The 25464-nt window shown below is 41.8% G+C and overlaps 1 protein-coding gene across 1 annotated transcript in view; it reads left to right on the forward strand.

Annotated features, from left to right (window-relative positions):
• LOC126482157 (sodium-coupled monocarboxylate transporter 1-like) overlaps positions 1-25464 on the forward strand; it is a 101951-nt gene that overhangs the window by 55744 nt on the left and 20743 nt on the right. Inside the window, exons 9-10 of the mRNA XM_050106133.1 lie at positions 9284-9467; positions 11575-11661. Of these exons, the coding sequence (XP_049962090.1) occupies positions 9284-9467; positions 11575-11661 (271 nt within the window). The remainder of the gene's footprint in view (positions 1-9283; positions 9468-11574; positions 11662-25464) is intronic.

A 25464-nucleotide genomic window follows, 5' to 3' on the forward strand; every position in this document is an offset into this window, starting at 1 on the left:
TACGTTTCTGCGTTTGGCCAGATTTTCTGTGAGCTAAAACTGTGCTGATATCATGTTGGAAGACGTCGACGTCCAATACGTCTGACATCAATGTTCTGATTGGTTTGATGGGGCCCACCACGAATTCTTCTCCTGCCAACCTCTTCATCTGAGTAGCACCTGCAACCCATGTCCTCTGTCACTTTCTGGATGTATTCCAATTTCTGCCTGCCTCTACAGTTTTATCCTCTATAGGTCCCTTTACTAGAATGGAAGTTATTCTGTGATGTCTCAACTTACGTGCTACCAACCCGTCCCTTCTTCTTGCCAGAATTTTCCGTATATTCCTTTCCTCAAGGATTCTCCAGAGAATCTCCTCATTGCGTGCCTTATCAGTCTACGTAATTTGTAACATTCTTCTGTAGCACTGCATCTCACATGCTTCAGTTCTCTTCTGTCCACATTTTTCCATATTTCATGCTCCACTACCACACTATGGTGGGTTTTCTCCCTCAAAATAGGCCTATATTTATATTAGTTGACTCCTCTTGGCCAGGAATGCACTTTTTAGTCCTCCTTTCTGTTCTCGTTTCTGCTACATAACATTACTTTCGGTTTACTGGACTAAAAACTGGCTTGTGACACGACATTTACATTTCATTGCAAGCTGCGTTCTTTACCTTGTGTTGCACAGCGTCGTCGGCTTGGCTGCTACCATGTGTCGTCTGATCTGTAAATCTATCAGGATCCTATATTTAGTGCGGATTATTCTATATTAACAGACTTGCCCTACGTTTTCGTGAAGTGAAAAACGTTTACGTCACTCTAGTCTACTTTTAATGGTTAAACACACGCGCAAGGCTGGAGCGCCGGGTGTTACTCTGTCCTCGTTGTTCTTGCAAGAATTTAACTGTATTGGCTCTTTTCGTTCTCCGCTGAGGAGTTTTAGGAAAAGAATTCATCCAGCTCTTGTCTGAATTTTGGAACAGGGTGAACAAAGTGTTCACATCAACATATCTCCTTTCCCCGTAGCCGGCCGAAATGGCCGTGCGGTTAAAGGCGCTGCAGTCTGGAACCGCAAGACCGCTAGGGTCGCAGGTTCGAATCCTGCCTCGGGCATGGATGTTTCTGATGTCCTTAGGTTAGTTAGGTTTAACTAGTTCTAAGTTCTAGGGGACTAATGACCTCAGCAGTTGAGTCCCATAGTGCTCAGAGCCATTTGAACCATTTGAACCTTTCCCCGTCGTCATGTCAGAGAAGGATGCCCTATGACCACACTTGACGACGTCTCAAAGGAAAGTGTCTGTCACCTCAGCCTAGCTTCCTTCACCTCTACAGTGGGGTTGGACACTGGATGGAACAGCCAATGGCAGTCGCTCTTTCTTTGCTAGTAGCGGTGGCTGCCTAATCAGCAAATGGCATAAAAATACAATGTCGTACAGTTGGCTGGTTTTCAAGTGAACAGCCAGGTCTGTTACCCCCTTATTAACACTCCATCATCCAAAAGAGTGGTAAGTTACGTCCTCACGCGCCGCTCAGTGATATATTGATCTTCCTCCAGTTTTCTGCCGTGCCCGTCACCTGCATTTGACCTTGACTAGGCTGCGGCTCTGCAGGCCATTGTGTCGCAGCGTGGCTAACTAAAACTGGCTTCCCCTGTTTCTACCTAACTTAAACATGCAAATTTACATAAGGGAGTTATTCTCGTCGCTCTCGATGCCACGTGTATTAAATATCAAACAAGTGAAACATACATACAAAAACCCATCCCATGTTGGAAAACCAGTGACTTGCAACACTATAAACGACACGAAAAACTGAGGCACCCGACATCTAAGGTGTACAAAATTCCGTCGTCTTACACCGTCATTGTTTCTTCAAAGTACAGATTGAACAGCAGGGGCGAAAGATTACATCCCTGTCTTACATCCTTTCTAGGCTTCGTTCTTGGTCTTCCACTCCTATTGTTCCCCCTTGGCTCTTGCACATATAGTATACTTAACCTTCTCTCCCTACAGCCTAGCCTATTTTTCTCAGAATTTCGAAAATCTGGCATCGTTTGACATTGTCAAACGTTTTCGCCCGGTCGACAAATTAGTCATGCTTCCATTATCAAAACGCAACGTCAGAACTGTCTTTCTGGTACCTTTACCTTTCCTAATGCCAAACGTATCATCATCTAGCCCATCCCCAGTTTCGTTTTCCATTCTTCTGTATAATATTCTTGTCAGAAACTTGGATGTATGATCCATCAACGTGATTGTGCTGCAGTTGTCGCACTCTCCGGCTCTTGCAGTGTTCTGTGCATGATGTTTTTCCGAAAGACAGTTAGTGTGTCGCCAGACTCATACAATCTGATGGAATGTTATCTATTCACTGTGCCTCATTTGTTCTCAAGTCATCCAAAGCTCTCTTACATCTACATCTACGTGATTACTGAGCTATTCACAATAAAGTGCCTGGCAGAGGGTTCAATGAACCACCTTAAAAGTGTCTCTCTACCGTTCCACTCTCGAATGGCGCGCGGGAAAAACGAGCACTTAAATTTTTTGTTCGAGCCCTGATTTCTCTTATTTTAAAGTGATGATCATTTCCCCATATGTAGGTGGATGCCAACAGCACGTTTTCGCAATCGGAGGAGTAAAGTGGTCATTTAATGAGAAGATCCCATCGCAACGAAAAACGCCTTTCTTTTAATGATTGCCACTCCAATTCACGTATCATGTCTGTGACACTATCTCCCCTGTTTCACGATAATACAAAACGAGCTGCCCTCCATTGTACTTTTTCGATGTCATCAGTGAGTCCCATCTCATGCAGATCCCACACTGCACAGCCGTACTCCAGAATAGGGCGGACAAGCGTGGTGTAAGCAGTTTCTTTGGTAGACCTAGTACACCTTCTACGCGTTCTGCCAATAAATCGCAGTCTTTGGTTTGCTCTAACCACAACATTATCTGTGTGATCGTTCCAATTTAGTTTATTTGAAATTGTAATCCCTAAGTATTTAGTTGAATTTACAGCCTTCAGGCTTGTGTGACTTATCGCGTAATGGAAATTTAGCGGATTTCTTTTAGTACTCATGCGAATAACTTCACGCTTTTCTTTATTCAGGGTCAGTTGCTACTTTTCGGACCATACAGATACCTTATCTAAGTCACTTTACATTTCATTTGATCATCAGATGACTTGACAAGACGGTAAATGACAGAATCATCTGCAATCAATCTTAAGAGTGCGACTCAGATTGTCTCGTATGTCGTTAATATAGGTCAGGAACAATAGAGGACCTATAACACTTCCTTGAGAAACGTCGGATATTACTTTTGTTTTACTCTATGACTTTACATCTATTACTACGAACTGTGACCTTTCTGACAGGAACTCACGAATCGAGTCAGACAACGGAGTCGATATTCCAAAGGCACTCTGTTTGTTAAGCTTTTGAGGAACGGTGTCTAAAGCCTTCTGGAAATATGGAAATGTGGATTCAATTTGACATCCCCTGTTGATAGGACTCATTACTTCATGAGTATAAAGAGCTGTTTGCGTTTCACAAGAACGACATTTTCTGAATCCGAGCTGACTATGTGTCAATAAATCGTTTTCTATTACCTATTCATAACATTTGAACACAGTATATGCTCCAAAATCCTACTGCAAATCGACGTTAGTGACGTGCACCTGTAATTCAGCCCATTACTCGTATTTCCCTTTTTGGGTGCTGGTGTGACTTGAGTAATTTTCCAGTCTTTAGGTGCGGATCTTTCTGCGAACAAGCAGTTGTATATAATTGTTGAATAAGGACCTATTGTATCAGCATACTCTGAAAGGAACCTGACTGGAATACAATCTGGACCGGAGGCTTTGCCTTTATTAAATGATTTAAGATGCTTTGTACACCGAGGATATCTACTTCTATGTTTTTCACCTCAAGTACTGAATACCCTATCTCTTCTATATCAACTCCTTTTTCTTCTTCTATTACGTATATTGTTCTGCCTCATAGAGGCCTTCAGTCTAGTTTTTCTATCTATTCGCTCTCTCCTCTGTATTTAACAGTGAAATTTCCATTTCACTCTTAATTTTCTCGCCCTTGCTTTTAATTTCATCGAAGGCTGTTTTGACTTTTCTGTATGCTGAGTCGGTCCTTATGACAATCATTTCTTTTTCGATTTCCTCACATTTTTCATGCAGCCGTTTCGCCTCAGCTTCCCTGTACTTCCTATTTACATCATTCCTAAGTGCCTTTAATTTCTGTATTCCTGAATTTGTCTGAACATTTTTGAAATTCTTTCCTTCGTAGATCAACCGAAATATTTCTTCTGTTACCCAATGTTTCTTCTCAGTTACCTTTCTTGTTCCTATATTCTTCTCTCCAGCTTCTGTTATTGCCCTTTTTAGAGATATCCGTTCCTCTTCAACGGAACTTCCTACTAGGCATTATCGCAGTATTTTCAAGTGTATGTCTTCATCCCTTAGTACTTTCGTATCCCACACTAGTTTCTGCATTGATGCATCCTGATTGGTCTTTGGAACTTCAACCTACACTTCATCACTACTACATTGTGATTTGACTACACATCTGCTCCTGGGTACGTCTTACAATCCAGTATCTCATTTCAGAATTTATACCACACCTTTACGTAATGTAGCCGAGTGTCTCCGGGCCTTTTTCAAGTAAGCTTCTCCCTCTTGTGGTTCTTGAACAGAGTATCGCTATTACCAGGTGAAATTTATTGCAGTACTCAATTACTTTTTCTCCTCTCTCATTCCTAATACCAAGCCCATATTCTCTCGTACCCTTTCTCCTACTCCTTCCCCCACAACCGCATTTCGGTCCCCCATGAGTATTAGATTTTCATTTTCATATCCCATTGCGTGCTGAATTACCCATTAACTATCGCCATATACTTTATCTATCTTTTCATCTTCGGCTTACGACTTCGGCACCTGAACTGTTGTCGGTGATGGTTTGCTGTGAATCTTATGAGAACAGCTCTATGACAGAACCGTTCACAGTAATTCACTCTCTGTCTTATCTTCCTATTCATAACGAATCCTACTCCTGTTATACCCTTTTCTGCTGCTGTTGATATTTCCTATTCTCATCTGACCAGAAATCCTTGTTTTCTTTCCATTTCACTTCAACGACCCCTCGTATCTAGAATGAGCCTCACCACTTCCCTTGTCACATTTCCTAGCTTCCCTACCAAGTTAAAACCTCTTACATTCCACGCCCCTACTCGGTGAACGTCATACTTTCATTGATTATTCATTATTTTTCGAAAGGTCATTTCCTCATAGGCGGTCCACTCCAGGAGGTCCGAAAGGTGGACTAGAGCGGAATCTTCCGCCACCTGTCCTGTGGCTACGTATTATGTGTCTTTAATACAGCGGTTTTCATTACCTTCTGCATCATTATGCCGTTGATCATTGCTAATTCTTCCACCGTTAGGGGCAGTTTCCCACCCCAGTGGCAAGGGAGAGCTGAATTGTTTTCAACACGGGAGAGAAGATGTTTTGATAACCAACCAAAGGCAATTCCTGTAGATTACTGGCTTACCCACCGAAAAAGTTACCATTCATGGGTCTTGTACACAGCAAAAGTGTGTTCGTATTGTTTAGGCCACTGGAACTGCAATCCATTTTTACCGATATGGTTGAAAGGTACATACATCTGGGAGGTTCTGGGAATACACTTGGCAGCTCGACTGATATTGCTTCGCACTGCTTGAAGATCTTGTAGGTATGTTTGACTGAACAGCATATCTGCCTCTTCAGCACTATAGGACATGGACAATATATGACTTTTACGTAATATGTATAAAAAACCAACAAAATTACGCATTTAATTTTCAGTGTGGATCGGAATACCGCCTGATATTATGATTTTATAATCTTGGCAGGACTTTTCAATGACTAATCACCACGAAAATTAGTACAGAGAGAAATCAGTTACAGTACTTGTTGTAAAAAACATTGATAAATTACAGCAGCTCTAGCCACAAAAAATGTTATTACGATAGGAATATTAGGTACTACATTTATCTGTGACCTTTCCCTTCTGTAATGGGAGCTAAGTCTTAGTGAATAATATTCGGCAGCTTGTAGTTTTACTTGGTATTTCTGGGGAAGAATGAGGTGTGCATCTTCTTGGCGACAGTGGTATAGCGTATTTTCGTGCTTGAAATCCTCGTGAATTCAGAGGCAATCGTTAGGCTTTCATGGTATTGCTGTTTCTGTGGAAATTCCCGTTAACTGTGAGTCATTGCTTTCATTCAGGTTGGTTTTGCAATCTGTCTAATTACAGATACACTTGCTGAGGCTTTCGCTGCCAGAATCACTTGACAGAAGTTTTCTATATGTAGAGCCATGACATGGTTCAAACGGCTCTGAGCACTATGGGACTTAACAGCTGAGGTCATCAGTCCCCTAGAACTTAGAACTACTTAAACCTAACTAACCTAAGGACATCACACACATCCATGCCCGAGGCAGGATTCGAACCTGGGACCGTAGCAGTCGCGCGGTTCCGGACTGAAGCGCCTAGAACCGCTCGGCCACCGTGGCCGGCGCCATGACATGTTGTAATTTAACTGTCGCTGGATAAAGTTACGATACCAATGGTTATAACGTCGTTGTTGGTATTCCTCCCCGCCAGCTATATTAGGCCGCAGTCTCTCGTTGCTTTTCCAACAAACTTTCTTTGTAGCTAATCCCATTAAATAATTCCTCCAGGGATTCTATGATGACTGTTTCAAGTGCGAACATCGATTGTTGAGAGGTCATGAATTATAATTTACCCAAACGCTCAGTAAACGTTAACACTTCTGCCAACATTCAGCATTTCAAACCACATGCCACAATTTGCTATGGGTCGCTTCCACGCTGACGCGTAAGCAAAGAGCGATCGCGGTACTGAAACGCTATAAAAGCATTAAGACTGTTACCGAGCAGTGCCGACGAATGCCCTATGGACGCGTGGCTCAGTCTTTCCTCGTCGAGAGCGCTACTGCCACTATCTCTCACCATAAAAATAACTGGTCTCCAGCTGACTGTCAACAAGCAAAGATTTTATACTGACAGCCACGGCCACAACACGCGCAATGGAGAACTATATACATATTTCGATGAAGTTCTCCATTGAGCGTGTTATTTTACATACGACGAGGAACCGTATGTTTCTTAAATACGTTTGTTAAACATTCACTTTCTTGAATAATAACAGAAAACTGCAACCGGTAACCTTTTGCAATACTTGCTTATAAATCTAATACCCATGTGCATATTACTATAGCAGCTGCAATAAACTGAATCTGTAGCCAAGTAGGCAGCCGAAGTTCGTTAGGAGTGGATGGCAACGGACAGCAGAGTCGCACTTAAGCCGCAGCAGTAGTCTCAGGATTGGCGCCAAACCAGTCTGCTCCGTACTGTCTGCTTCAAGACACCTTCCCTACCCACACCCAGTACTTCAGAGTTCCCAGTAGTTTGTCCATAACCATTGCTGTATGTTCACGTGGGCGCGCAACCTATGGTGCGTTAAAATCAATCCCATCAGATCAATGGATTTACCACCAGTCACTTCAGTCGTCCCGATTTCTACACTATCCAACTCATCCAACTTACTAAAACATCAAAATATCTTGGACTAACTATCGACTGAAAACGAACTGGACGGACCCATCTGATACCCATCCAACAACACGTCCACAACAAATTAATACTAATCAATTTCGCAGAGCACACTCTCAGACTTACGAGACCTACCCCAACAATCCTTTTTCTTTCCTATGGTCTGATTAAAAATTATTTCTGAATGCGATTTACGATACTATTTTTTTTCTTAAATCAAATTACGTTTCTCTAGTAACGTGAGTACAGTCAAAGAATAATCTGTCTTGTGTTCTAAATTTAAGGCACAGAAGTGTTTAGTGATCGACAGATGGCCAATAGGTCAACATACAAACAAGCTAAACATGTATCTGTGGCATGTAAAGTGACCCACTCTACATCGTTTTATAGCTGCTAAAGAAAGCTACTGACAAGAGGCTTTGAAAGTTGAAAATTCATTACATTTCATGACTAGCGCAGAGCTGAAAAGCCTTTCTATACATATCGTACGCAATACAATTCTTACGTATGCGTGACGAACGTACATTTTTTGTTGCAAACCGTGATGGGCGGCAGTAACTACAAATTCCTAGGGGACAGCTCACGATAAGTTCCAGTTTTTCCTAAATTCCTGATTCACAGCGATATTAAATACAGTCTCGGTTATTGCTAGTCCTAATACCATAGTTATAAATTTTTTTTCTTCTTACTTTAACCCGTAGTTAGCCAGTGCACTTGCTTTAAAAAGTTGACTAATGGTTGGTCAGTCTCTAGTGCTCAGTGCTCTAAAGCAGGGATGTAATTGTTTTGTAACATATTCGACGTTTGGTAACTGTAAATGTATCAAATAAAATTTTACAAGTTGTACAGATACTTGATGCGTCCAGCTAATACAAAGTAGCAACATTTATGGACAGTTTTCTTCCTGTATGATGTACCTTACCTCATTAATCAAGACGTTACATTAAAATAATGCGGTCTCGCTGTCCGTTCTTCGGACAGCATTCCTAATATACGGGAAAAATCGAAGACACATGGGTAAAAAGTGATGTTCTAATGCAATAGCTACAAATTAGCAGGGCTGTTACAGGCAGAAAATTGATCCAAATGTGAATGTTTTAGGAACTGGAATCATCCGAGGGATATACTGAATATAACTGATACGAGTGGGTTACATAGGCTACCTGCCTTTACAACATAATACCCAATGATCCGCTTCGTGAGTCAGGTAGATAAAGCAGCTCAGTCCACCAAATTAACTTGATATTGTTGTAGTACGACTCCAAACTTGAGTATGGCTTTCACACTCACCAAGACAAGTGATGGGGACTGCTTATCTGTACTCTACCAAAAATCATAGAACACACTTTCGGCAGATTACAAACAGGTTTAGTAGACGACTCTCCTTCCACCTTTGGATACGTGACGACGTTGCTACGTGAGAGCTACACAGCCAGAGAAATTACATAACTGCGTAAATCGATGACGAAGAATAGCCAATTAAGATGTGAAGTCTGTCTTCGTGCAACATCAGTATGTATCTCAAATGATAAGTAATTATACTGAAGAAAATTAAGTAATGGTTAGTGAATAGTTAAACTTAATCTTAATTAGCTGACATTTGCCGATGAATTGCATGTTCCATGTCAGAGAAAAAGGACTGTTTTCGAAACTTTTCCTGTCCTTTCAGTTCCATGTCTGGTTGCCTTAACGCACTATCTGGGACCATCTACGAGGACTTCTTGCTTCCTCTGATGCCAGGGAAGAAGTCCGACGTCGTGGTGAACCTCATCATGCAGAGCATCGTGCTTGTGGTGGGAGCAATCACCATAGCTTTGGTCTTTGTAGTAGAGAAGCTGGGCACCGTGCTTGAGGTGAGATCCGTTGCCAGCTAGTCAGAATTGAAGCTTTAACAATATACCTGTGTTTCTTGAGGCGAAAGTGACCAAAAATTTTACCACTAAAATAATATAAAAATACAAAATTTGAAACGTCCCCTTAGAAAAATTTATGAATGACTGTGCTGATAAACCTCTTACATTATTTGCTTTTCAAACAGCTGAGCAAAACTGAACGTACTCAGACATTACTCTCTTTACTTATTCTGATCAACACTAAACTGACACACAATATTTTTAGCGCAACGCAGTCTGACTTTTAATAATCCCTACAAAAGAATGGCCCTGACTAACAGTAACCTATACCTTTCATGAATCACTTACCTCACAAAAATCTTCGTTACTCAAACTACTGCAATACAGCGAGCGCCAATACTGCCAGCTAAATAAAGATTCTAACTATTGAAGTCACTAACTACTGATAGGCATAGTTAGCAAATGAAAGATTTTGATAAAGAACAAACAATGTATTTACCTTAATAGTGTTCAATACTCATTATATATATATATATATATATATATATATATATATATATATATATATATATATATATATATATATCAGTTCATGACATCCAGTCTTACAAATTTACTGTCTCTGATGGACACACGTCCAGATCATTCATCATTCGCTCTCAAAACTCCGCCATCTCTCTCCCCACATCCACCACTGCTGGCGGCTCACCTCCAACTGCGCAACGCTACGCGCTGTTAACAGCCAACTGCCCAACACTACAACAGCGAATATTACAACAACGCTAACCAGCCACAGACTGCACACAGCACAGCCAGTGATTTCCATACAGAGCGCTACGTGGCGTTACCAATAAAAAAACCTAAACAGCCTACTTACAAATTAAATTATGTTACGCCTATGTTGGAGAGGTGTGAGTGATAAGAGCCAGTATCTGTCACTGGAGCAGTTGGTGACCGACAGCAGATGGTACCACATAGAGGTCGTGTCACTCGCTCGTCTCACCACCTACACCTTCAGTCTGAAGATGGTCGTTATTACCGAAACCATCACTGGATAGAACATAATTTTGTAATCTCGACTGCTACATTTTATTTCGGCGTTAATTACGATCGCTGAGTTCCTTAACGATCTTAAAAATTCTTTCTAAAATAATGCTTCACTGTAAGCAAAGACGTGAATTTGGGTCTCTAACTTAAGAGGTAAACCGTAGAAGAGGATTTCACCAAAGCCAGAGATGGTACGTCCAAATCTCATCAGATAATTACTACCATTGGTAAATTTCTCGAATGGAAACACACTTCTTTGTAAAATAACAATTTAGCTGCATAATTTCTATCACCTTTCTCTTTCATAAGGAGTGTGTTTCACACATATAGTTTTTGAGACTCTTCGTGGTACTAGAAGTCGATGCTTGGCAGCAGTGGTTTCTTTTTTAAACGAAGTGTTTTAAATTAGGTTTTTTTCTACTTTTCTTCGCCCCTTATTAGGATGTGTATGTATGCACAAGATTACGATTTCCACAGGGGGCGAAAATTAAAAATTTCGCACGTCCACATTTTTGGAGTAATCAGATGCGGTTGTCTCTATCAATACCTCGTACAATTTCGACTGAGTAGGTAGCTACCGACTGTTGCCAATACAGATACCGAATACTGGCGACAGAGCAAATTTGCTTTGGGGTTTTTTTGCCCAGTAAATGACGGAGAGGTGGTGACTTATGGTTTCTAGCCCCAAATTATGTGCGAATAGCAGAGTTGTTCCAAACTTTTTCGCATTTCCAATCTCATTGCCGTCCTTGGTGTTATTTTGAGAGAACCAGACTACGAACTATTTCATCCTCTCCTTCCTGTCTCATCTCCTTCAACAATGTAAACATGGCACAGTACGTCAGTTGAAAGATGTCAGAGACAAATTACAAAAGGTACTCGCGACACAAAGTGATCGATATGACGTCAAGAGGTAATACATCACGCCGAAAGTCAGTCGTTTCAGTAAATAAATAAGTAACATTCAAAAACTTGTATTTTCCTCGCAGTCATATATTAAAAATGCCAAAAAGTGTCATTTAATTTGTGTGCCTGAAACAAACGTTTTGAATGCCCACAGCTGGGATACAGTATTGGTGGTGTGTCCAACGGCGCCCTGTTGGGTCTCTTCACGCTTGGCATGCTGGTGCCGTCAGCAAACACCAAGGTAAGAGGCAGCCGTTACTCCTACAGATATTTCATTACACCTCTCTCTGGTAAAAACCTAAGATACTGAAAAGCAACCGTAATACGAAAATGCTTTGAGCAGCGTATATGATGGGATATCAACGACGAGGGATCAATGGAATTTTCAATTTTTCTGATTAGCTAACGCAGGAATGTGAATCCAAATTCCATCTAAAGACATTATCTCTGTTCCACTGGTAGTGATAAAAAAGTGTGAAGTAAAACACATAATAAATCAATGTACAAATTTTGCCTTATCACTTTCTCTTATAGAACTGTGTAACGTAAGATGCATGTGTAGTGCACGTCAGGGAAAGAAATAAAGAAAAATAACTGAAAACATGAATACAACTGATGTATTATTAATGGGATTAGCCTTTTAGTGGCCACAGTTGACAGAAATTACGAAACAGTGAAAACAGTCAGTCAACGTTGTACAGTGATGAACGTATTTCAGTAATACTAAGGTCGGTGAACACATTTGACGCGGCGAAATGAGAGAACGACTTATTGAAACAGCAGTTGCTAGCATACATTTCTCAGTTAAACTCGAACCACGTTCCCATTGTTAGTTTTCACCAGACTGTTATCCCGTCTCTGTTCCTCATTAAAGAAAATTTGAATACCAAAGAAAGAAAAAAAGAGGTAAAAATCTGGAAAATTTATTCATGAGATCTATATTGTTGAACTCTGAAACTGTTGAAGAACACATTCTCTTTTATTACCTACGTAAAGATCACGACAAATGCACGATATTGATGACAATAATGCGAGCTGCACACGAAAATTCATGAAGATGAGGATACCTCGACATAATGCAGTAATAACGCGATAGGTATGACAACTAGATAAATTACTGGAAAAAACATATCCACAGGTTGCTGATACAAATACTATAGAAATAACCGAATCATATCATCACTGACTTTTCAACGTTAATCTGTTGTCTCCTCATGAAACATAATTTCATTACAGTTTTGAACATGGTCGACAATGCAGCAACCGTAGACGAAATTTATAATATTACTTGAAAATACAGATCTTCGGTTGCACAGGTAAAAAATTTTCACCTTTACCTAGGTTTCAACTGCTCTAAGGCAGCCTTCATCAGATGTAAAAAATTTTTACATTACCTATAACAGTTTTTTGGAATAATATAAAAATTATTAAATTAAACATATGTAATAAAATTACATCATAGCTAACTGCTACGGTACAGTAGACAAAGAAAGCATACTTACATAGAGTAAATAGTTATGAAATGGTTTAGAGCAACAGTGCTCACGTTACAGATAAAAATATATTTGTACATTACAAAATTTTCCTAGGAATGCACAACTTGATTAAGACGCGCCGGCACTGTAAGCAGCATCAGACTGACAGGCGCGCGCGCCGTCGATGTACCGTAGCAGTTAGCTATGATGTAATTTTATTACATATGTTTAATTTAATAATTTTTATATTATTCCAAAACTCTGTTATAGGTAATGTAAAAATCTTTTACTTCTGACGAAGGCAGCCTTAGAGCAGTTGAAACCTAGGTAAAGTTGAAAATTTTTTACCTGTGCAACCGCAGAGCTGTATTTTCAAGTAATATTATAATTTCATTATTTATAAATAGTTTAAGTTGTGTTCTAGACTAGAATTTGAGTTCGGGTCCCTGATTGTCACGTACTTGATCCAGATACTACCAATTGAAAAGGTAAAGATCAGAGCTAGTTGCAATTTTAGATTGGGATTGGCTACTGAAACATGTTCAGATGACGCATTTAGTTCCCCATTAAGTGCAGAGATCTGCATTGCAGCGTATATATATTTCTCAAGACCGTTTTTCCCTATGTGTGTATGTCAGCAGCTATAGATTTTGCAGTTCATCCGTTAGTTAACCTATTTAAAGTTCCCACCTCAAGCAATGTTGAGAAAAAAATAAAAAAAGAAGTGGATAAAATTGGGTGTTTATGGGTTTTAGTAATTGTATTGGGATTTTTTAGTATTGACGATCAAGCAGTCCATTTTAGATTCCTATGATTACTTTATTCAAAGCAGTAACCTGCTCTTACAAATATTATATTGTGCCTCATTTCTTGCCCTGCCAGGACTGCAAACATTAACACCATTACAACAGCCCTGTTCTCAAAGGAACGTTTCACGCATCCATACAAGTAGGTTACAACAGCGTCCTGTTGAGAACCGGATTTACAGTGTCGTAAAAGCTGCTGAAACCATTTTACAACTGTCTATATATTTTGCTTTTATTGCTCTGACGTCCAACGAGTGGCGTCGTTACTCTATGTAGCGTGCTAATAGCTGGGTAGTGCACATCAATTACAACTGTTGTTAATCGTTGACAGTCACAGTAATCGTGTTACAGTGTCATATTACTTTGCAGTTCATGACGGACGTTCAAATCTGGATGCAATGTTCACAGAATACATATTTTGTTCCGTAATCGACAGTATTCTCCCCTCCGCGCTGTTGGAAACTGAAAAACTGGAAAAGTGTCCGAGAGATTCCCTTTTCCATCGCGTCCTTGATATCAGCTTTCGTTTACTACTGACAGGACTAATTAACTCTAGACTTTCATTGATTACGGTACAATGAACATGATTAAGGCTACTTCTAGAATCAAAGGACAGTTGTGGAGCTTACAATACTACTCAAAATCACATAAAGAGGTGCACTGAAGTATTCGATGAAAAACACAAAGGCGCCCAGTGTTTTACAAATGTAGTCGCACCGAAGCAAGTAAAAAAAAAAAAATGCTTTAGTCGTTCATTTTGAACATACACACATCAAAAAAAGTTTTGCATCACCCCGGTGCCCAGAACTCCTGAAGATAGACGTTGACTGTGGATATTGTATTACAGACACAGTCCCTTTGACTGTTCAGAGATGTCACTAAACATGCCAAAAGATATAAACAACAATGCATGAACAGCACCCATTTGACGGAAGGGGTCCGACAGCCGATCTGTTCTAGTCATTCCACCAGGAAGGACGTACACGGCTCGTGTTGTCTATAGTTCAATCATGCCTAGACGGTCAATAACGCGATTCGATCGCGTCCGCATTGTTACTTTTTGCCTGGCAAGGCTCTCAACAAGGGAAGTGTCCAAGTGTCTAGAAGTGAACTAAAGCGATGTTGTTCGGACATGGAGGAGATACAGAGAGACAGGAACTGTCGATGACATGCCTCGCTCAGGCCGCCCATGGGCTACCACTGCAGTGGATGACCGCTACCTACGGATTATGGCTCGGAGGAATACTGACAGCAACGTCACCATGTTGAATAATGCTTTTCGTGCAGACGCAGGATGTCGTGTTACGACTCAGACTGTGCGAAATATGCTGCATGATTTGAAACTTCTCTCCCGACGTCCATGGCGACGTCCATCTTTGCAACCACGACACTATGCACTGCAGTATAGATGGGCCCAACAACATGCCGAATGGACCGCTCAGGATTGGCATCACGTTCTCTTCACCGACGAGTGTCGCATATGCTTTCAACCAGACAATCGTCGGAGACCTTTTTGGAGGCAACCCGTCCAGGCTGAACGCCTTAGACACACTGTCCAGCGAGTGCAGCAAGGTGGAGGGTCCCTGCTGTTTTGGGGTGGCATTATGTGGGGCCGACATACGCCGCTGGTGGTCATGGAAGGCGCCGTAACGGCTGTACGATACGCGAATACAATCCTCCGACCGATAGTGCGACCATATCGGCAGGATATTGGCGGGGTATTCGTCTTCATGGACGACAATTCGCACCCCTATCGTGCACATCTTGTGAGCCACTTCTTTCAGGATAACAACATCGCATGTTCTCCAGACATGAACCCTACTAAACATTCCTGGGATAGATTGAAAAGCGCTGTTTATGGACGACATGTCCCAACAACCACTCTGAGGGATCTACGCCGAATCGCCGTTGAGGAGTGGGACAATCTGGATAAATAGTGCCTTGATGAACTTGTGGATAGTATGCCACGACGAATACAGGCATGTATCAATGCAAGAGGAGGTGCTACTGGGTATTAGAGGTACCGCTGCGTACAGCAGTCTGCACCACCACCTCTGTAGGTCTCGCTGTATGGTGGTACAACATGCAATGTGTTGTTTCCATACGCAATAAAAAGGGCGGAAATGATGTTTATGTCGATCTCTATTCCAATTTTCTCTACAGGTCCCGGAACTTTCGGAGCCGAGGTGATGCAAAACTTCTTTTGATGTATTTAGTTTAAATCTGGCAGTCATTTCTCGGTTAACTGCGGTATACAAATTATAAGAAGTAGGTAAAGACACTAGAAATGAGGCCAGCGAGGGAGGTAACTTCAAATCGCTTATCCTGGGTCTGACTATATACATCGTGGAATCGTGTGTTGTTCTAGTGAAGATCTGATAAATTGTGAATCTTCACCGGCCCTATTTAAAACCTCTTCCTCGAGAAAAACTGTTGTGCTGCCAAAGTGGCACTACTTTTCTTTGGCCAATGTAACAACTACACATAAAAAGTTCTGAAAGGACCTTTTGAGACGTTAGGTTGATGGAGTCTGGCTACTTTTTACCACCAAGTTAATCTTGCATGTGTTTCACTGTACATAAAGGCAGTCTTTTATTCCACAAACACTTATTATAACAGAGATCTCCATCTTGGCGATAATTTATAACTTCATAACGCAGTTATTTATCGAATCGCCAATATTACGGAAAAGTTTTCCTATATCTGCTGAGTACCATAATATTAGCATTATCTCGACCATCCTCGAAACAATATACAATTAATATTAAAATTTCCACACCAATTAATTTATAAAGATTATTACTTGATTCATAGCATCAGTGGCTGCTATTACTTAACTGCCCCTAATTATCGGCTATAACGTTAATCTAAATTTGTATAATTATGGTATTTTGCTCTGGACCCGTTATTTTGATTTCTGACAGTTTTCATCTGCCCCACGTCGCTTTTGTCTATATTTGATTTAGTATTCCCCCGGTCAGGTACTTACTTTAACGCTTCGTCGTAACCCATCAGAATGGTGATTCGCCTGATACTCTGGGACTGCCTTGACTACGTGTTTGCAGTTATAGCCCTGTCATTTTTACTGCTTTTTCAAATATAGTTAACTAATTCATCGAAATATAAATTTTGTTGTTCCAGCACTGTATTTTTAAGTTACTTGCTTTGAGAAGTGCTAAGTATACTATTTGTGTGACGCAGGACGTGAATCGTTAACTTTCTTCTCTAACGTCACATGTTTCTCTTCCCCTGTTTCACGATTTCAAATGTTGTCAATAAAAAGCCTATTCAATTCAGTCAATATGTAATAAACTCAATAGCGATTACTACAGTAGAGAGAAAAGGTAAATCTTACCCATTAAAATGTTTCCAGAAATGTAGGAACGTAGATCAGAGCTTTATCTTCCGTCAGCGATGGCGTCATTAGAGAAGAGAAAGGAATGTGGGGGAGTGTCAAATTATTCCCGGTCTAAAGAACATCACTGAGAGACATACTTCTATTCTATAGCGGAATCAACATTTGTGACAACATGCTACTTTTTCGCGAACTCTGTCTCCAACACGTGTTTTATGCTCGTTTATATAACTACTACCTGCTCCCAGCCACGCGTTCCTGTGGCTCAGTCTGGTTGAATGGAAAAAAAAGAGAAAGCACACTATCAAAAACGTATGGAAATTGGATATATGTCCTAATCTCCTCCTCCATGTTTCTGTCCACTTCCTCACCCCCCTCTCTCCATCTCCTCCTCCTCATTTCTATGTCTATCTTCACCTCTACCCTCCCTCCATTTCCACCTAGCGGCTGTCCCTGTCCATCTCCTCTCGGTGAAGAACTTTCGGAGTTTAAGATTTTCAACTAACGTATGCCCTATATCTGTATAGGATCGGCTGAAATTTCGGTTTCGGCCAGTTTCGGCCGAAAGTATTGGTTTCAGCCACAGTTTCGATTTCGGCCAAAAATCAACCGAATCCCTGCCTTAGTCGAAACCAGCTTCGTGAAGTCACGGGTAAAGTCGGTTCGCGTTCGGAATGGATTCAGTCGACAATAGTGCTAGATTCGAGTTGGCGGGGTAAGTTTCACTTATTAAGTAAGTCTTTCCTCGCCCATAAGAAGTGTATTTTGTTGTTAATCAAAAACTAACGTAATCGTATCTAGTAGTGATATTCCTATACTTAGTTAATAACAGTTGAACTTACTCAGTATTGTACTTAATGCAATGAGTTATCATGCTGTTAAGCTGAAAATATTTATTACTGAGTATTTTTGAAAACGAGGGGCTTTTTCTAATAACCAACATGGGTTTAGAAAACAGCCTTATTTAGTAAACTGCTTTTCCTTTTCAGTTTGAGTAGATTTACTCTGACAACAATCGTGCTGTTAGTCGGAACTGTGATGTTAATTTTTGAACTACTTTCCGCAGCACTGATTGAAGTTGGTTTTCTGACTAACTACTATGCATTACGTTATTAGGAACGAAAAGTAGAAGATAAGTCACGTTGTTTGTCGACTGCAAAAACGCAAGTGAAGATGGCCGTATGATGCTAGCGCTGTCAAGAAAGGAATTTCAATTTCTACTTATGGAAGCAAATAAATTATTCCTTTATGTGTATTTTGTACTGTGGTGTGATACGCGATTAATAATGTCCAAGTTGCAGCATTTCGTAGTATCTACTTGGCAGGTTTATAGCAGATTTAAGAGTATCTTCCTACAAGAAGATATTCAGGACTCTAATATTTTAACATGATGGGCAATATTTTGTGGTCGCTATATCTAGTTCAGTTTACTTTTTCTCGAACTTGGTTTAATCTTGTTTTAGGTAACACATGTCACAACAATGAGAAAACATTTATCTAAAGCCATTTGCACAGTTTGCAACAAAACCCTCTAGTTGGACAGCCATAAACCCGAAAGACAAACATTACATGTACTAAATCAAAATTTATCAAAATTTAATGGTTCAGAATACAAACATGTTTGAAAACGTCAATCAGAAGTCGACAGTTTGGAAAATGAAACAAAATCAAAGTGGATGGATTGAATAGTTTTACTGAGTGCCGATACCGAGAAGGGAATTAGATGGCTAGATCACGTAACTAATGAGGAAGTACTGAGTAGAATTGTGGAGAAGAGGAATTTGTGGCATAACTTGACTAGAAGAAGGGATCGGTTGGGAGGGCATATTCTGAGGCATCAAGCGATTACCAACTTAATATTGGATGGCAGCATGGAGGGTAAAAATCGTAGAGGTAGACCATGAGATGAATACACTAAGCAAATTTAGAAGGATGTAGGTTGCAGTAGGTACTTGGAGATGAAGAAGCTTGCACAGGATACAGTAGCACGGAGAGCTGCATCAGACCAGTCTCTGGACTGAAGACCACAGCAACAACACAACCGAGAAGGATGAAAAACCCAATCTAATTCAAATTCAGTCAACCATTCCGAGTTTGACCACTTGGTCTGCACACTGGCTAGATGACCATGAAATTACGAAAAGAATACACAAAGATATTACGGATTTAATAATTGCTGATATTCTTTGGCAGATGGCAATGCATTCCGATGGCTCAATTTTACTGATACACAGGCTGTTCATAAATATCGGCTTAAATTTGGCAAATTCTCTCTCTCTCTCTCTCTCTCTCTCTCTCTCTCTCTCTCTCTATATATATATATATATATATATATATATATATATATATATATGGATTTTTTTAACAGACCTCGTGTTGAAGAAAAATACCTATGTTTAATGTATAGGGTGACACTTATTGGACTATATGTGAAATAAACTTAAATTAGTTACAAACTACGGCGTCCACATCCTTTAGTTAACATGTAAACGCCACTACAGATATTCGGGACATTTTCGATATGCCTGTCATTATTTGCGATGATGTGGCGCAGACGAATAGCGAAATTTTACGTAATCCGCTGAAGAGTCGGAACATCGTTGCTGCCGATGACCTCTTGAATGTCTGTTTTCAGCTCAGCAAAGGTTTTGAGGTTACTGCTGTATACCTTGTCTTTAATATTACCCTACCGAAACGAGTCGCATGTGTCCACTTCCGGAGAACATGGCGGCTAATCGAGGCCAATGCCAGTGACCTCTGGATACCACAGAGTCAGGATGCGATTCCCAAAGTGCTCATCCAGGACATCAAACACTCTCCTGGTTCGATGAGGGTCGAGCCCCGTCTTCTATGATCCACATATTGTCGAACTCAGGGTCACTTTGGATAATGGGGATGATATCATCTTCCAAAACCTTTACGTACTTTTCAGTAGTCACAGTGCCATCAGGGAATATCGCACCGATTATTCCGTGACTGGACTTTACACATCTTCCAGTCACCCGTTGAGGGTGAAGAGTCTTCTCCATCGCAAAATGCGGATTCTCAGTCCTCCAAATGCTCCAATTTTGCATACTGACGAACCCATCCAAATGAAAGTGGGCTTCGTCGGTAAACCAAACCATACAATGCGCATACTAATTCCCATCTCGCCCTGGGCCAACCGCTCAGAGATTATGACGATTTGATTTCATGTAGTTCAGTAACTGTCACCCTGTATAGCTGCCGGAAGTTACATTGCTGTACCTTCAAAAACGTTCAAATTTGTGTGAATTCCTAAGGGACCAAACTGCTGAGGTCATCGGTCCCTAGACTTACACACTACTTGAACTAACAAGAACAACTCACACACCCATGCCCGAGGAAGGACTGGAACCTTTGGCGGAAGGGGCCGCGCAATCCATGACATGTCACCTTTAACCGCGCGGGCACTCCGCGCGACTCTCGTATATCTCTTACTGCTCAGCGCTGTATTGAGTAGGACATTGTGTGGCATAATTTGCGAATTTAGAGATGGCGGAGTTAGAGGAGTAACGCGTCTGCATTAAATTTTAACTCAACCCTTATAGAGACATACCAAAAGATGCAGGAGGCCCACGGTGATGAGTGTTTAAGCAGTACTCGGTGTTACGAATGGTCAACACTGTTTAAAAACAGCGAGACAGAGGTTAAGGATCATCCTCGTTCAGCACGCCCCTCGACGACACTCATGTCGAGAACGTAAACGAAACTGTGCTTGCCAATCGAAGACTGAGTATTCGAAAGATTGCAGAAGAGTGTGTCATTTCAGTTGCCTCATGTCACGAAATCCTTCCACAGCATCTTGGAATCTATCGCGTTGCCGCCATGTTCATCCCATGGCTCATGAGTGAAGACGAGAGAGAGATTCACCTCGCCATCTGTGCTTTTGGATCACGAAAGTAAGAACGAGATGTTCCTTAAGAGAACCAGAACTGGTGATGAGACGTGGGTCTACGGTTACGATCTCCATGATGGGTCGGGATAGGTTCTCCAAGACCAAAAGAAACTCGTCAGGCCAGCTCAGGTGTAAAAACCATGCTGATAGTTTTCTTTCACTCTTAAGGATTAGTTCACCATTAATTCGTGCCACAGGGACAAGCTGTTAATCGATCGTACGATCGGTACGTGTTGTGACTCCTGAGAGAAAATGTGATAAGGAATAGGCTTGAAATGTGGAGCGACAATACTTGGCTCTTGAATCACGATAATGCACCCGTACATTCATCCCTGTTGGTGCGTGACTATTGCACAAAAAACGATATCACTCTGATGCCTCATACTCCGTGCTCTTCAGATTTGGCCCTGAGGACTTCTTTATTTCCAAAACTGAATGCTCTGTTGAAAGGGCGAAGATTTGCAACGGTATACGAGAGAAAAGAGAATTTGCAGACGGAGCTTCGCGCGATCCAGCTAGATACGTACCAAGACTACTTCCGGAAGCGGAAATGGCGTTGGGAGCGGTGTATCAATTGCGCAGGAGTGTATTTCGAAGGAGACGATGCACAATAAATAAAAAGTAAACGCAGAAAACTTTTTGTAGACAAAGTTCTCGAATATTTTTACAGACCTTTATATATTGGGTGGTCAGATAATGTCTGAAACGCTTGTAGGGATGTTGCAGGACAGGTTGTACTCAGACATAAATGTTAAGAAAAAAATTCGATACGTTGCGCCGTTTCAGAGTTATTTAGCGTTGAAACGAGCCAATGGGGGCATCGCGCGCTCACATTCAAGCGGCCTGCCAGGAGCGGTGTTGCGCAACGAGTGCTTTGTTTGGTTACATAAAACTTGGATTTGCGCGCGCAACGACCTGATTGGCTAACTTCAATGCTAAATAACTATGAAACGGCAGAACGTATTGAATTTGTTTCTTAACATTTATATCTCAGTACAACCTGCCCTGCAACATCCCTACAAGCGTTTCAGACATTTTCTGATCACCCTGCATATATATATATATATATATATATATATATATATATATATATTGTAGAAAATATAGGACTTGTGTAGTAGTGGGTCATAGCAATCCATGTCCGCATCGCTTAGCGTAAGGCGCTAGGCTTCGCTGATCAGCGTCAGGCGCCGCCAAGACAGTAGGCACACAACATGCCATGCGAGCCGTCATTGTAGCAGGCCTGCAAGGCAACGATTTCAGGGTATTTGTGACCTAAAGATAAAAGGGACGTCGGATTGAAATTTTATGACCTTTATTTGCAAACGCTGTAGTCGACGTGATTGCGGATATTCCAGGCGGGATAACACTACGGGTTTTGCGCCTCTTACTGAGAGGTGAATGCAATGTTTTTGGCTGTGCTAAAGCCTGTTTGATAGGTGTCGCATAGAGGGCAGCACCTGTGCACTCTGCGGCGTCTGGTTCACCCTGAGTCAGTTTGTCATCAAACGGGAACGCTCTTGTGTTTCTCACGGTGTGGAACGGACAGGAAATAGAGTGGTGTTCTTGGAAAGAAAGGCAGACATGCGCTGAACTTAGGGGGCGGCAGATAGAAACGCTCACGCTACCCAACTACTTTGGACATTTTCCGAATCGTTGAGTGCTACATCCACGCACAATTACTGCCATCCACAGGTCCCTACGAGTGCCCGTATCGCTTCAGTTATGTCTTCAAAAATGATTCAAATGGCTCTGAGCACTCAACTGCTGTGGTCATAAGTCCCCTAGAACTTAGAACTACTTAAACCTAACTAACCTAAGCACATCTCACACATCCATGCCCAAGGCAGGATTCGAAACTGCGACCGTAGCAATCGCGCGCTTCCGGATTGAAGCGCCTAGAACCGCTCGGCCCCCAGACGATTTTCCACGTCGAAATGCATTCTGCTAGCGAATTTCACAAAGGATTACCATTGAACTGGACTTTCTGAACCATGTACTTTTTCCAGATAAGGCATCCCTTACATGAGAGGGTTTGTTCAACAACCACAATAAACACGTATGGGCACGGGAAAATTCGCATGCCGCGTTTGTTCGTGGACACCAAGATCGCTTCGCAGTCAACATTTAGGTCAACTCGGTAGGCGATAATCTGGTTCCATGCGACTGAACCCAAACAGACACTTAATCCTTTTACGAGAAAGTCTACCAGAGTTGACGGAACAAGTTCCCCTCAACGAACGACAGCGAATTTGGTGCCAACATCATGGTGCCCCGGCGCAATTCGCACGTCCAGTGCGAACGCATTTGGATGAACCCTTTGATGAGAACTGGATAGGGCGCTGTGGGTTGGTGGCATGCCCTGCACGTTCCCCAGACTTGACGCCCAGAGATTTTTTCATCTGGGGCCACCTGATAGCAGTTGTCCATTAAACATCCATTGAAAACGATAAAGAGCTGATAGCGCACATTGTGGCAGCCTCCCATCCTATTTACACTCTCTCAGGAATGTTTGAAACAATGCAACAGTCAATCCAGCGTTGTTGCACGGAGTGCAATCAAGCGGGAGAGCGTATTTTAGAGCACTTTCTGTAGCTATTTTCAAATAAAAGTTGTGAAACTTCGTCTGGACTTCTCATTTACCTTGACACCACAAATACATTGAAAACTTTGCCCTGCATCCCTGCTACCATGACGCCTCGGATGGTATATTGTGCGCCAAATATCTTGGCGGCGCGTGACGTTGTTCAGTGACGCCTAGCGTCGTACGCTAAGGGATGCGGACATGCGTTGTCCTTTCATTTTCTACAGTCATTTGAGATATTCCTTGTATAGACAGGACAAATAACCTAAAACTTGTAGTGCAAATATGGCGGAAATGTAAAGTCCTACTGATCTGCGATTTTCGGAAAATGGATTGGTTGTGAAGTTGTGAATTTTAAAATTTTCCCCGCGAATTGACTGTTCAAACAAATTTTGGGCATGCAGCCGGTCATCGTTCAATATATTGCGGAACGGAGGACGTTTTCGCCAGTCTGCGACGGCTCACCTGAAGATGACTGGCAGGTGCCCGGTTGAAATATCGTGCGAAGTACTGAATATGTGGATGACACGTTCATAGTGTGGCCTCATGGAGAAGATAAATTAATGGAGTTTCTACATCACCTCAATTCCATTCATAGCAACATCCGGTTCACCATGGAAATAGAGAAAGATGATTGTTTGCCTTTCTTGGATGTCTTGGTTCGAAGGAAGAATGATGGTTCTGTAGGGCATTCAGTTTACCGGAAACCCATTCATACTGATTTGTACCTGCAAGCATCGAGTTGCCATCACCAACCGCAAACCATGAGTATGCTTAAAACACTTGTTCATAGAGTTCGTACTGTCTCAGATCTAGATAGCTTAACTCAAGAACTCGCAAATCTAAAGACAGTATTCAGCGAAAATGGGTATTCCACCCGGCAGATTAACAGGGCACTAACAGTTAAAACTGGAAGCAGGAAGTGAATAAAGAGGAGAACATGTCAGAACAATCATTAGTTTTTCTTCCTTTCGTTGGCAACAATTCGTTTAAAATAGCAAGAATCCTCCGAAAATTTCAGGTAAAAAATGGTTTAAATGACTCTGAGCACTATGGGACTCAACTTCTGAGGTCAGCAGTCCCCTAGAACTTAGAGCTACTTAAACCTAACTAACCTAAGGACATCACACACATTCATGCCCGAGGCAGGATTCGAACCTGCCACCGTAGCGGTCACGCAATTACAGACTGTAGCGCCTAGAACCGCTCGCCCACTCCGGCCGGCCAAAATTCCAGGTAAAGTGGTTTTCTGCCCACCATCGAAGACAATCTGTTACTACGAAAGGCCGAAATTTACAAGATACCGTCCCGTGTGATGGCTTACATAGGTCAAACTACACTTACCGTGAAAGAACGCTGCACTGAACATCAACGCTACACCCGCCTTTTGCAGCCAAGCAAGTCCGCTATTGCTGAACATTGTATTTCTACCGGGTATTCTATGGAGTATGAGAAAACAATGATTTTGTCCACAGCAACGCCTTTCTGGGACTCCATTATTAAAGAATCCGTAGAAATACGACTGGCGGAAAATCTGTTAAACCGTGACAGCGGCTACCAGCTGGACAGTGCATGGAATCCCATCATCTCCACGATTTACTCTAATCGAAGACGACAGATTGCGCCGACAGCCGCGGCAAACAGCAACGCAGAGGGCAACTGAGTTCCGCTATTCCACCGGCGAGGGCACTGCCGGTGGGCAGTGTGGTTCATCTACCAAGCTTTCGGCGCATGCGCAAAAACTACAGTGCGCTATATATTGCGGAACGGAGGACACTGAAAACTTTGCCCTGCATCCCTGCTACCATGACATCTCGGATGGTATATTGTGCGCCAAATATCTTGGCGGCGCGTGACGCTGTTCAGTGACGCCTAGCGTCGTACGCTAAGGGATGCGGACATGCGTTG

The sequence above is a fragment of the Schistocerca serialis genome, chromosome 5 (genome assembly GCF_023864345.2).
Source record: "Schistocerca serialis cubense isolate TAMUIC-IGC-003099 chromosome 5, iqSchSeri2.2, whole genome shotgun sequence".
NCBI classification, from domain to species: Eukaryota; Metazoa; Arthropoda; class Insecta; order Orthoptera; family Acrididae; genus Schistocerca; species Schistocerca serialis.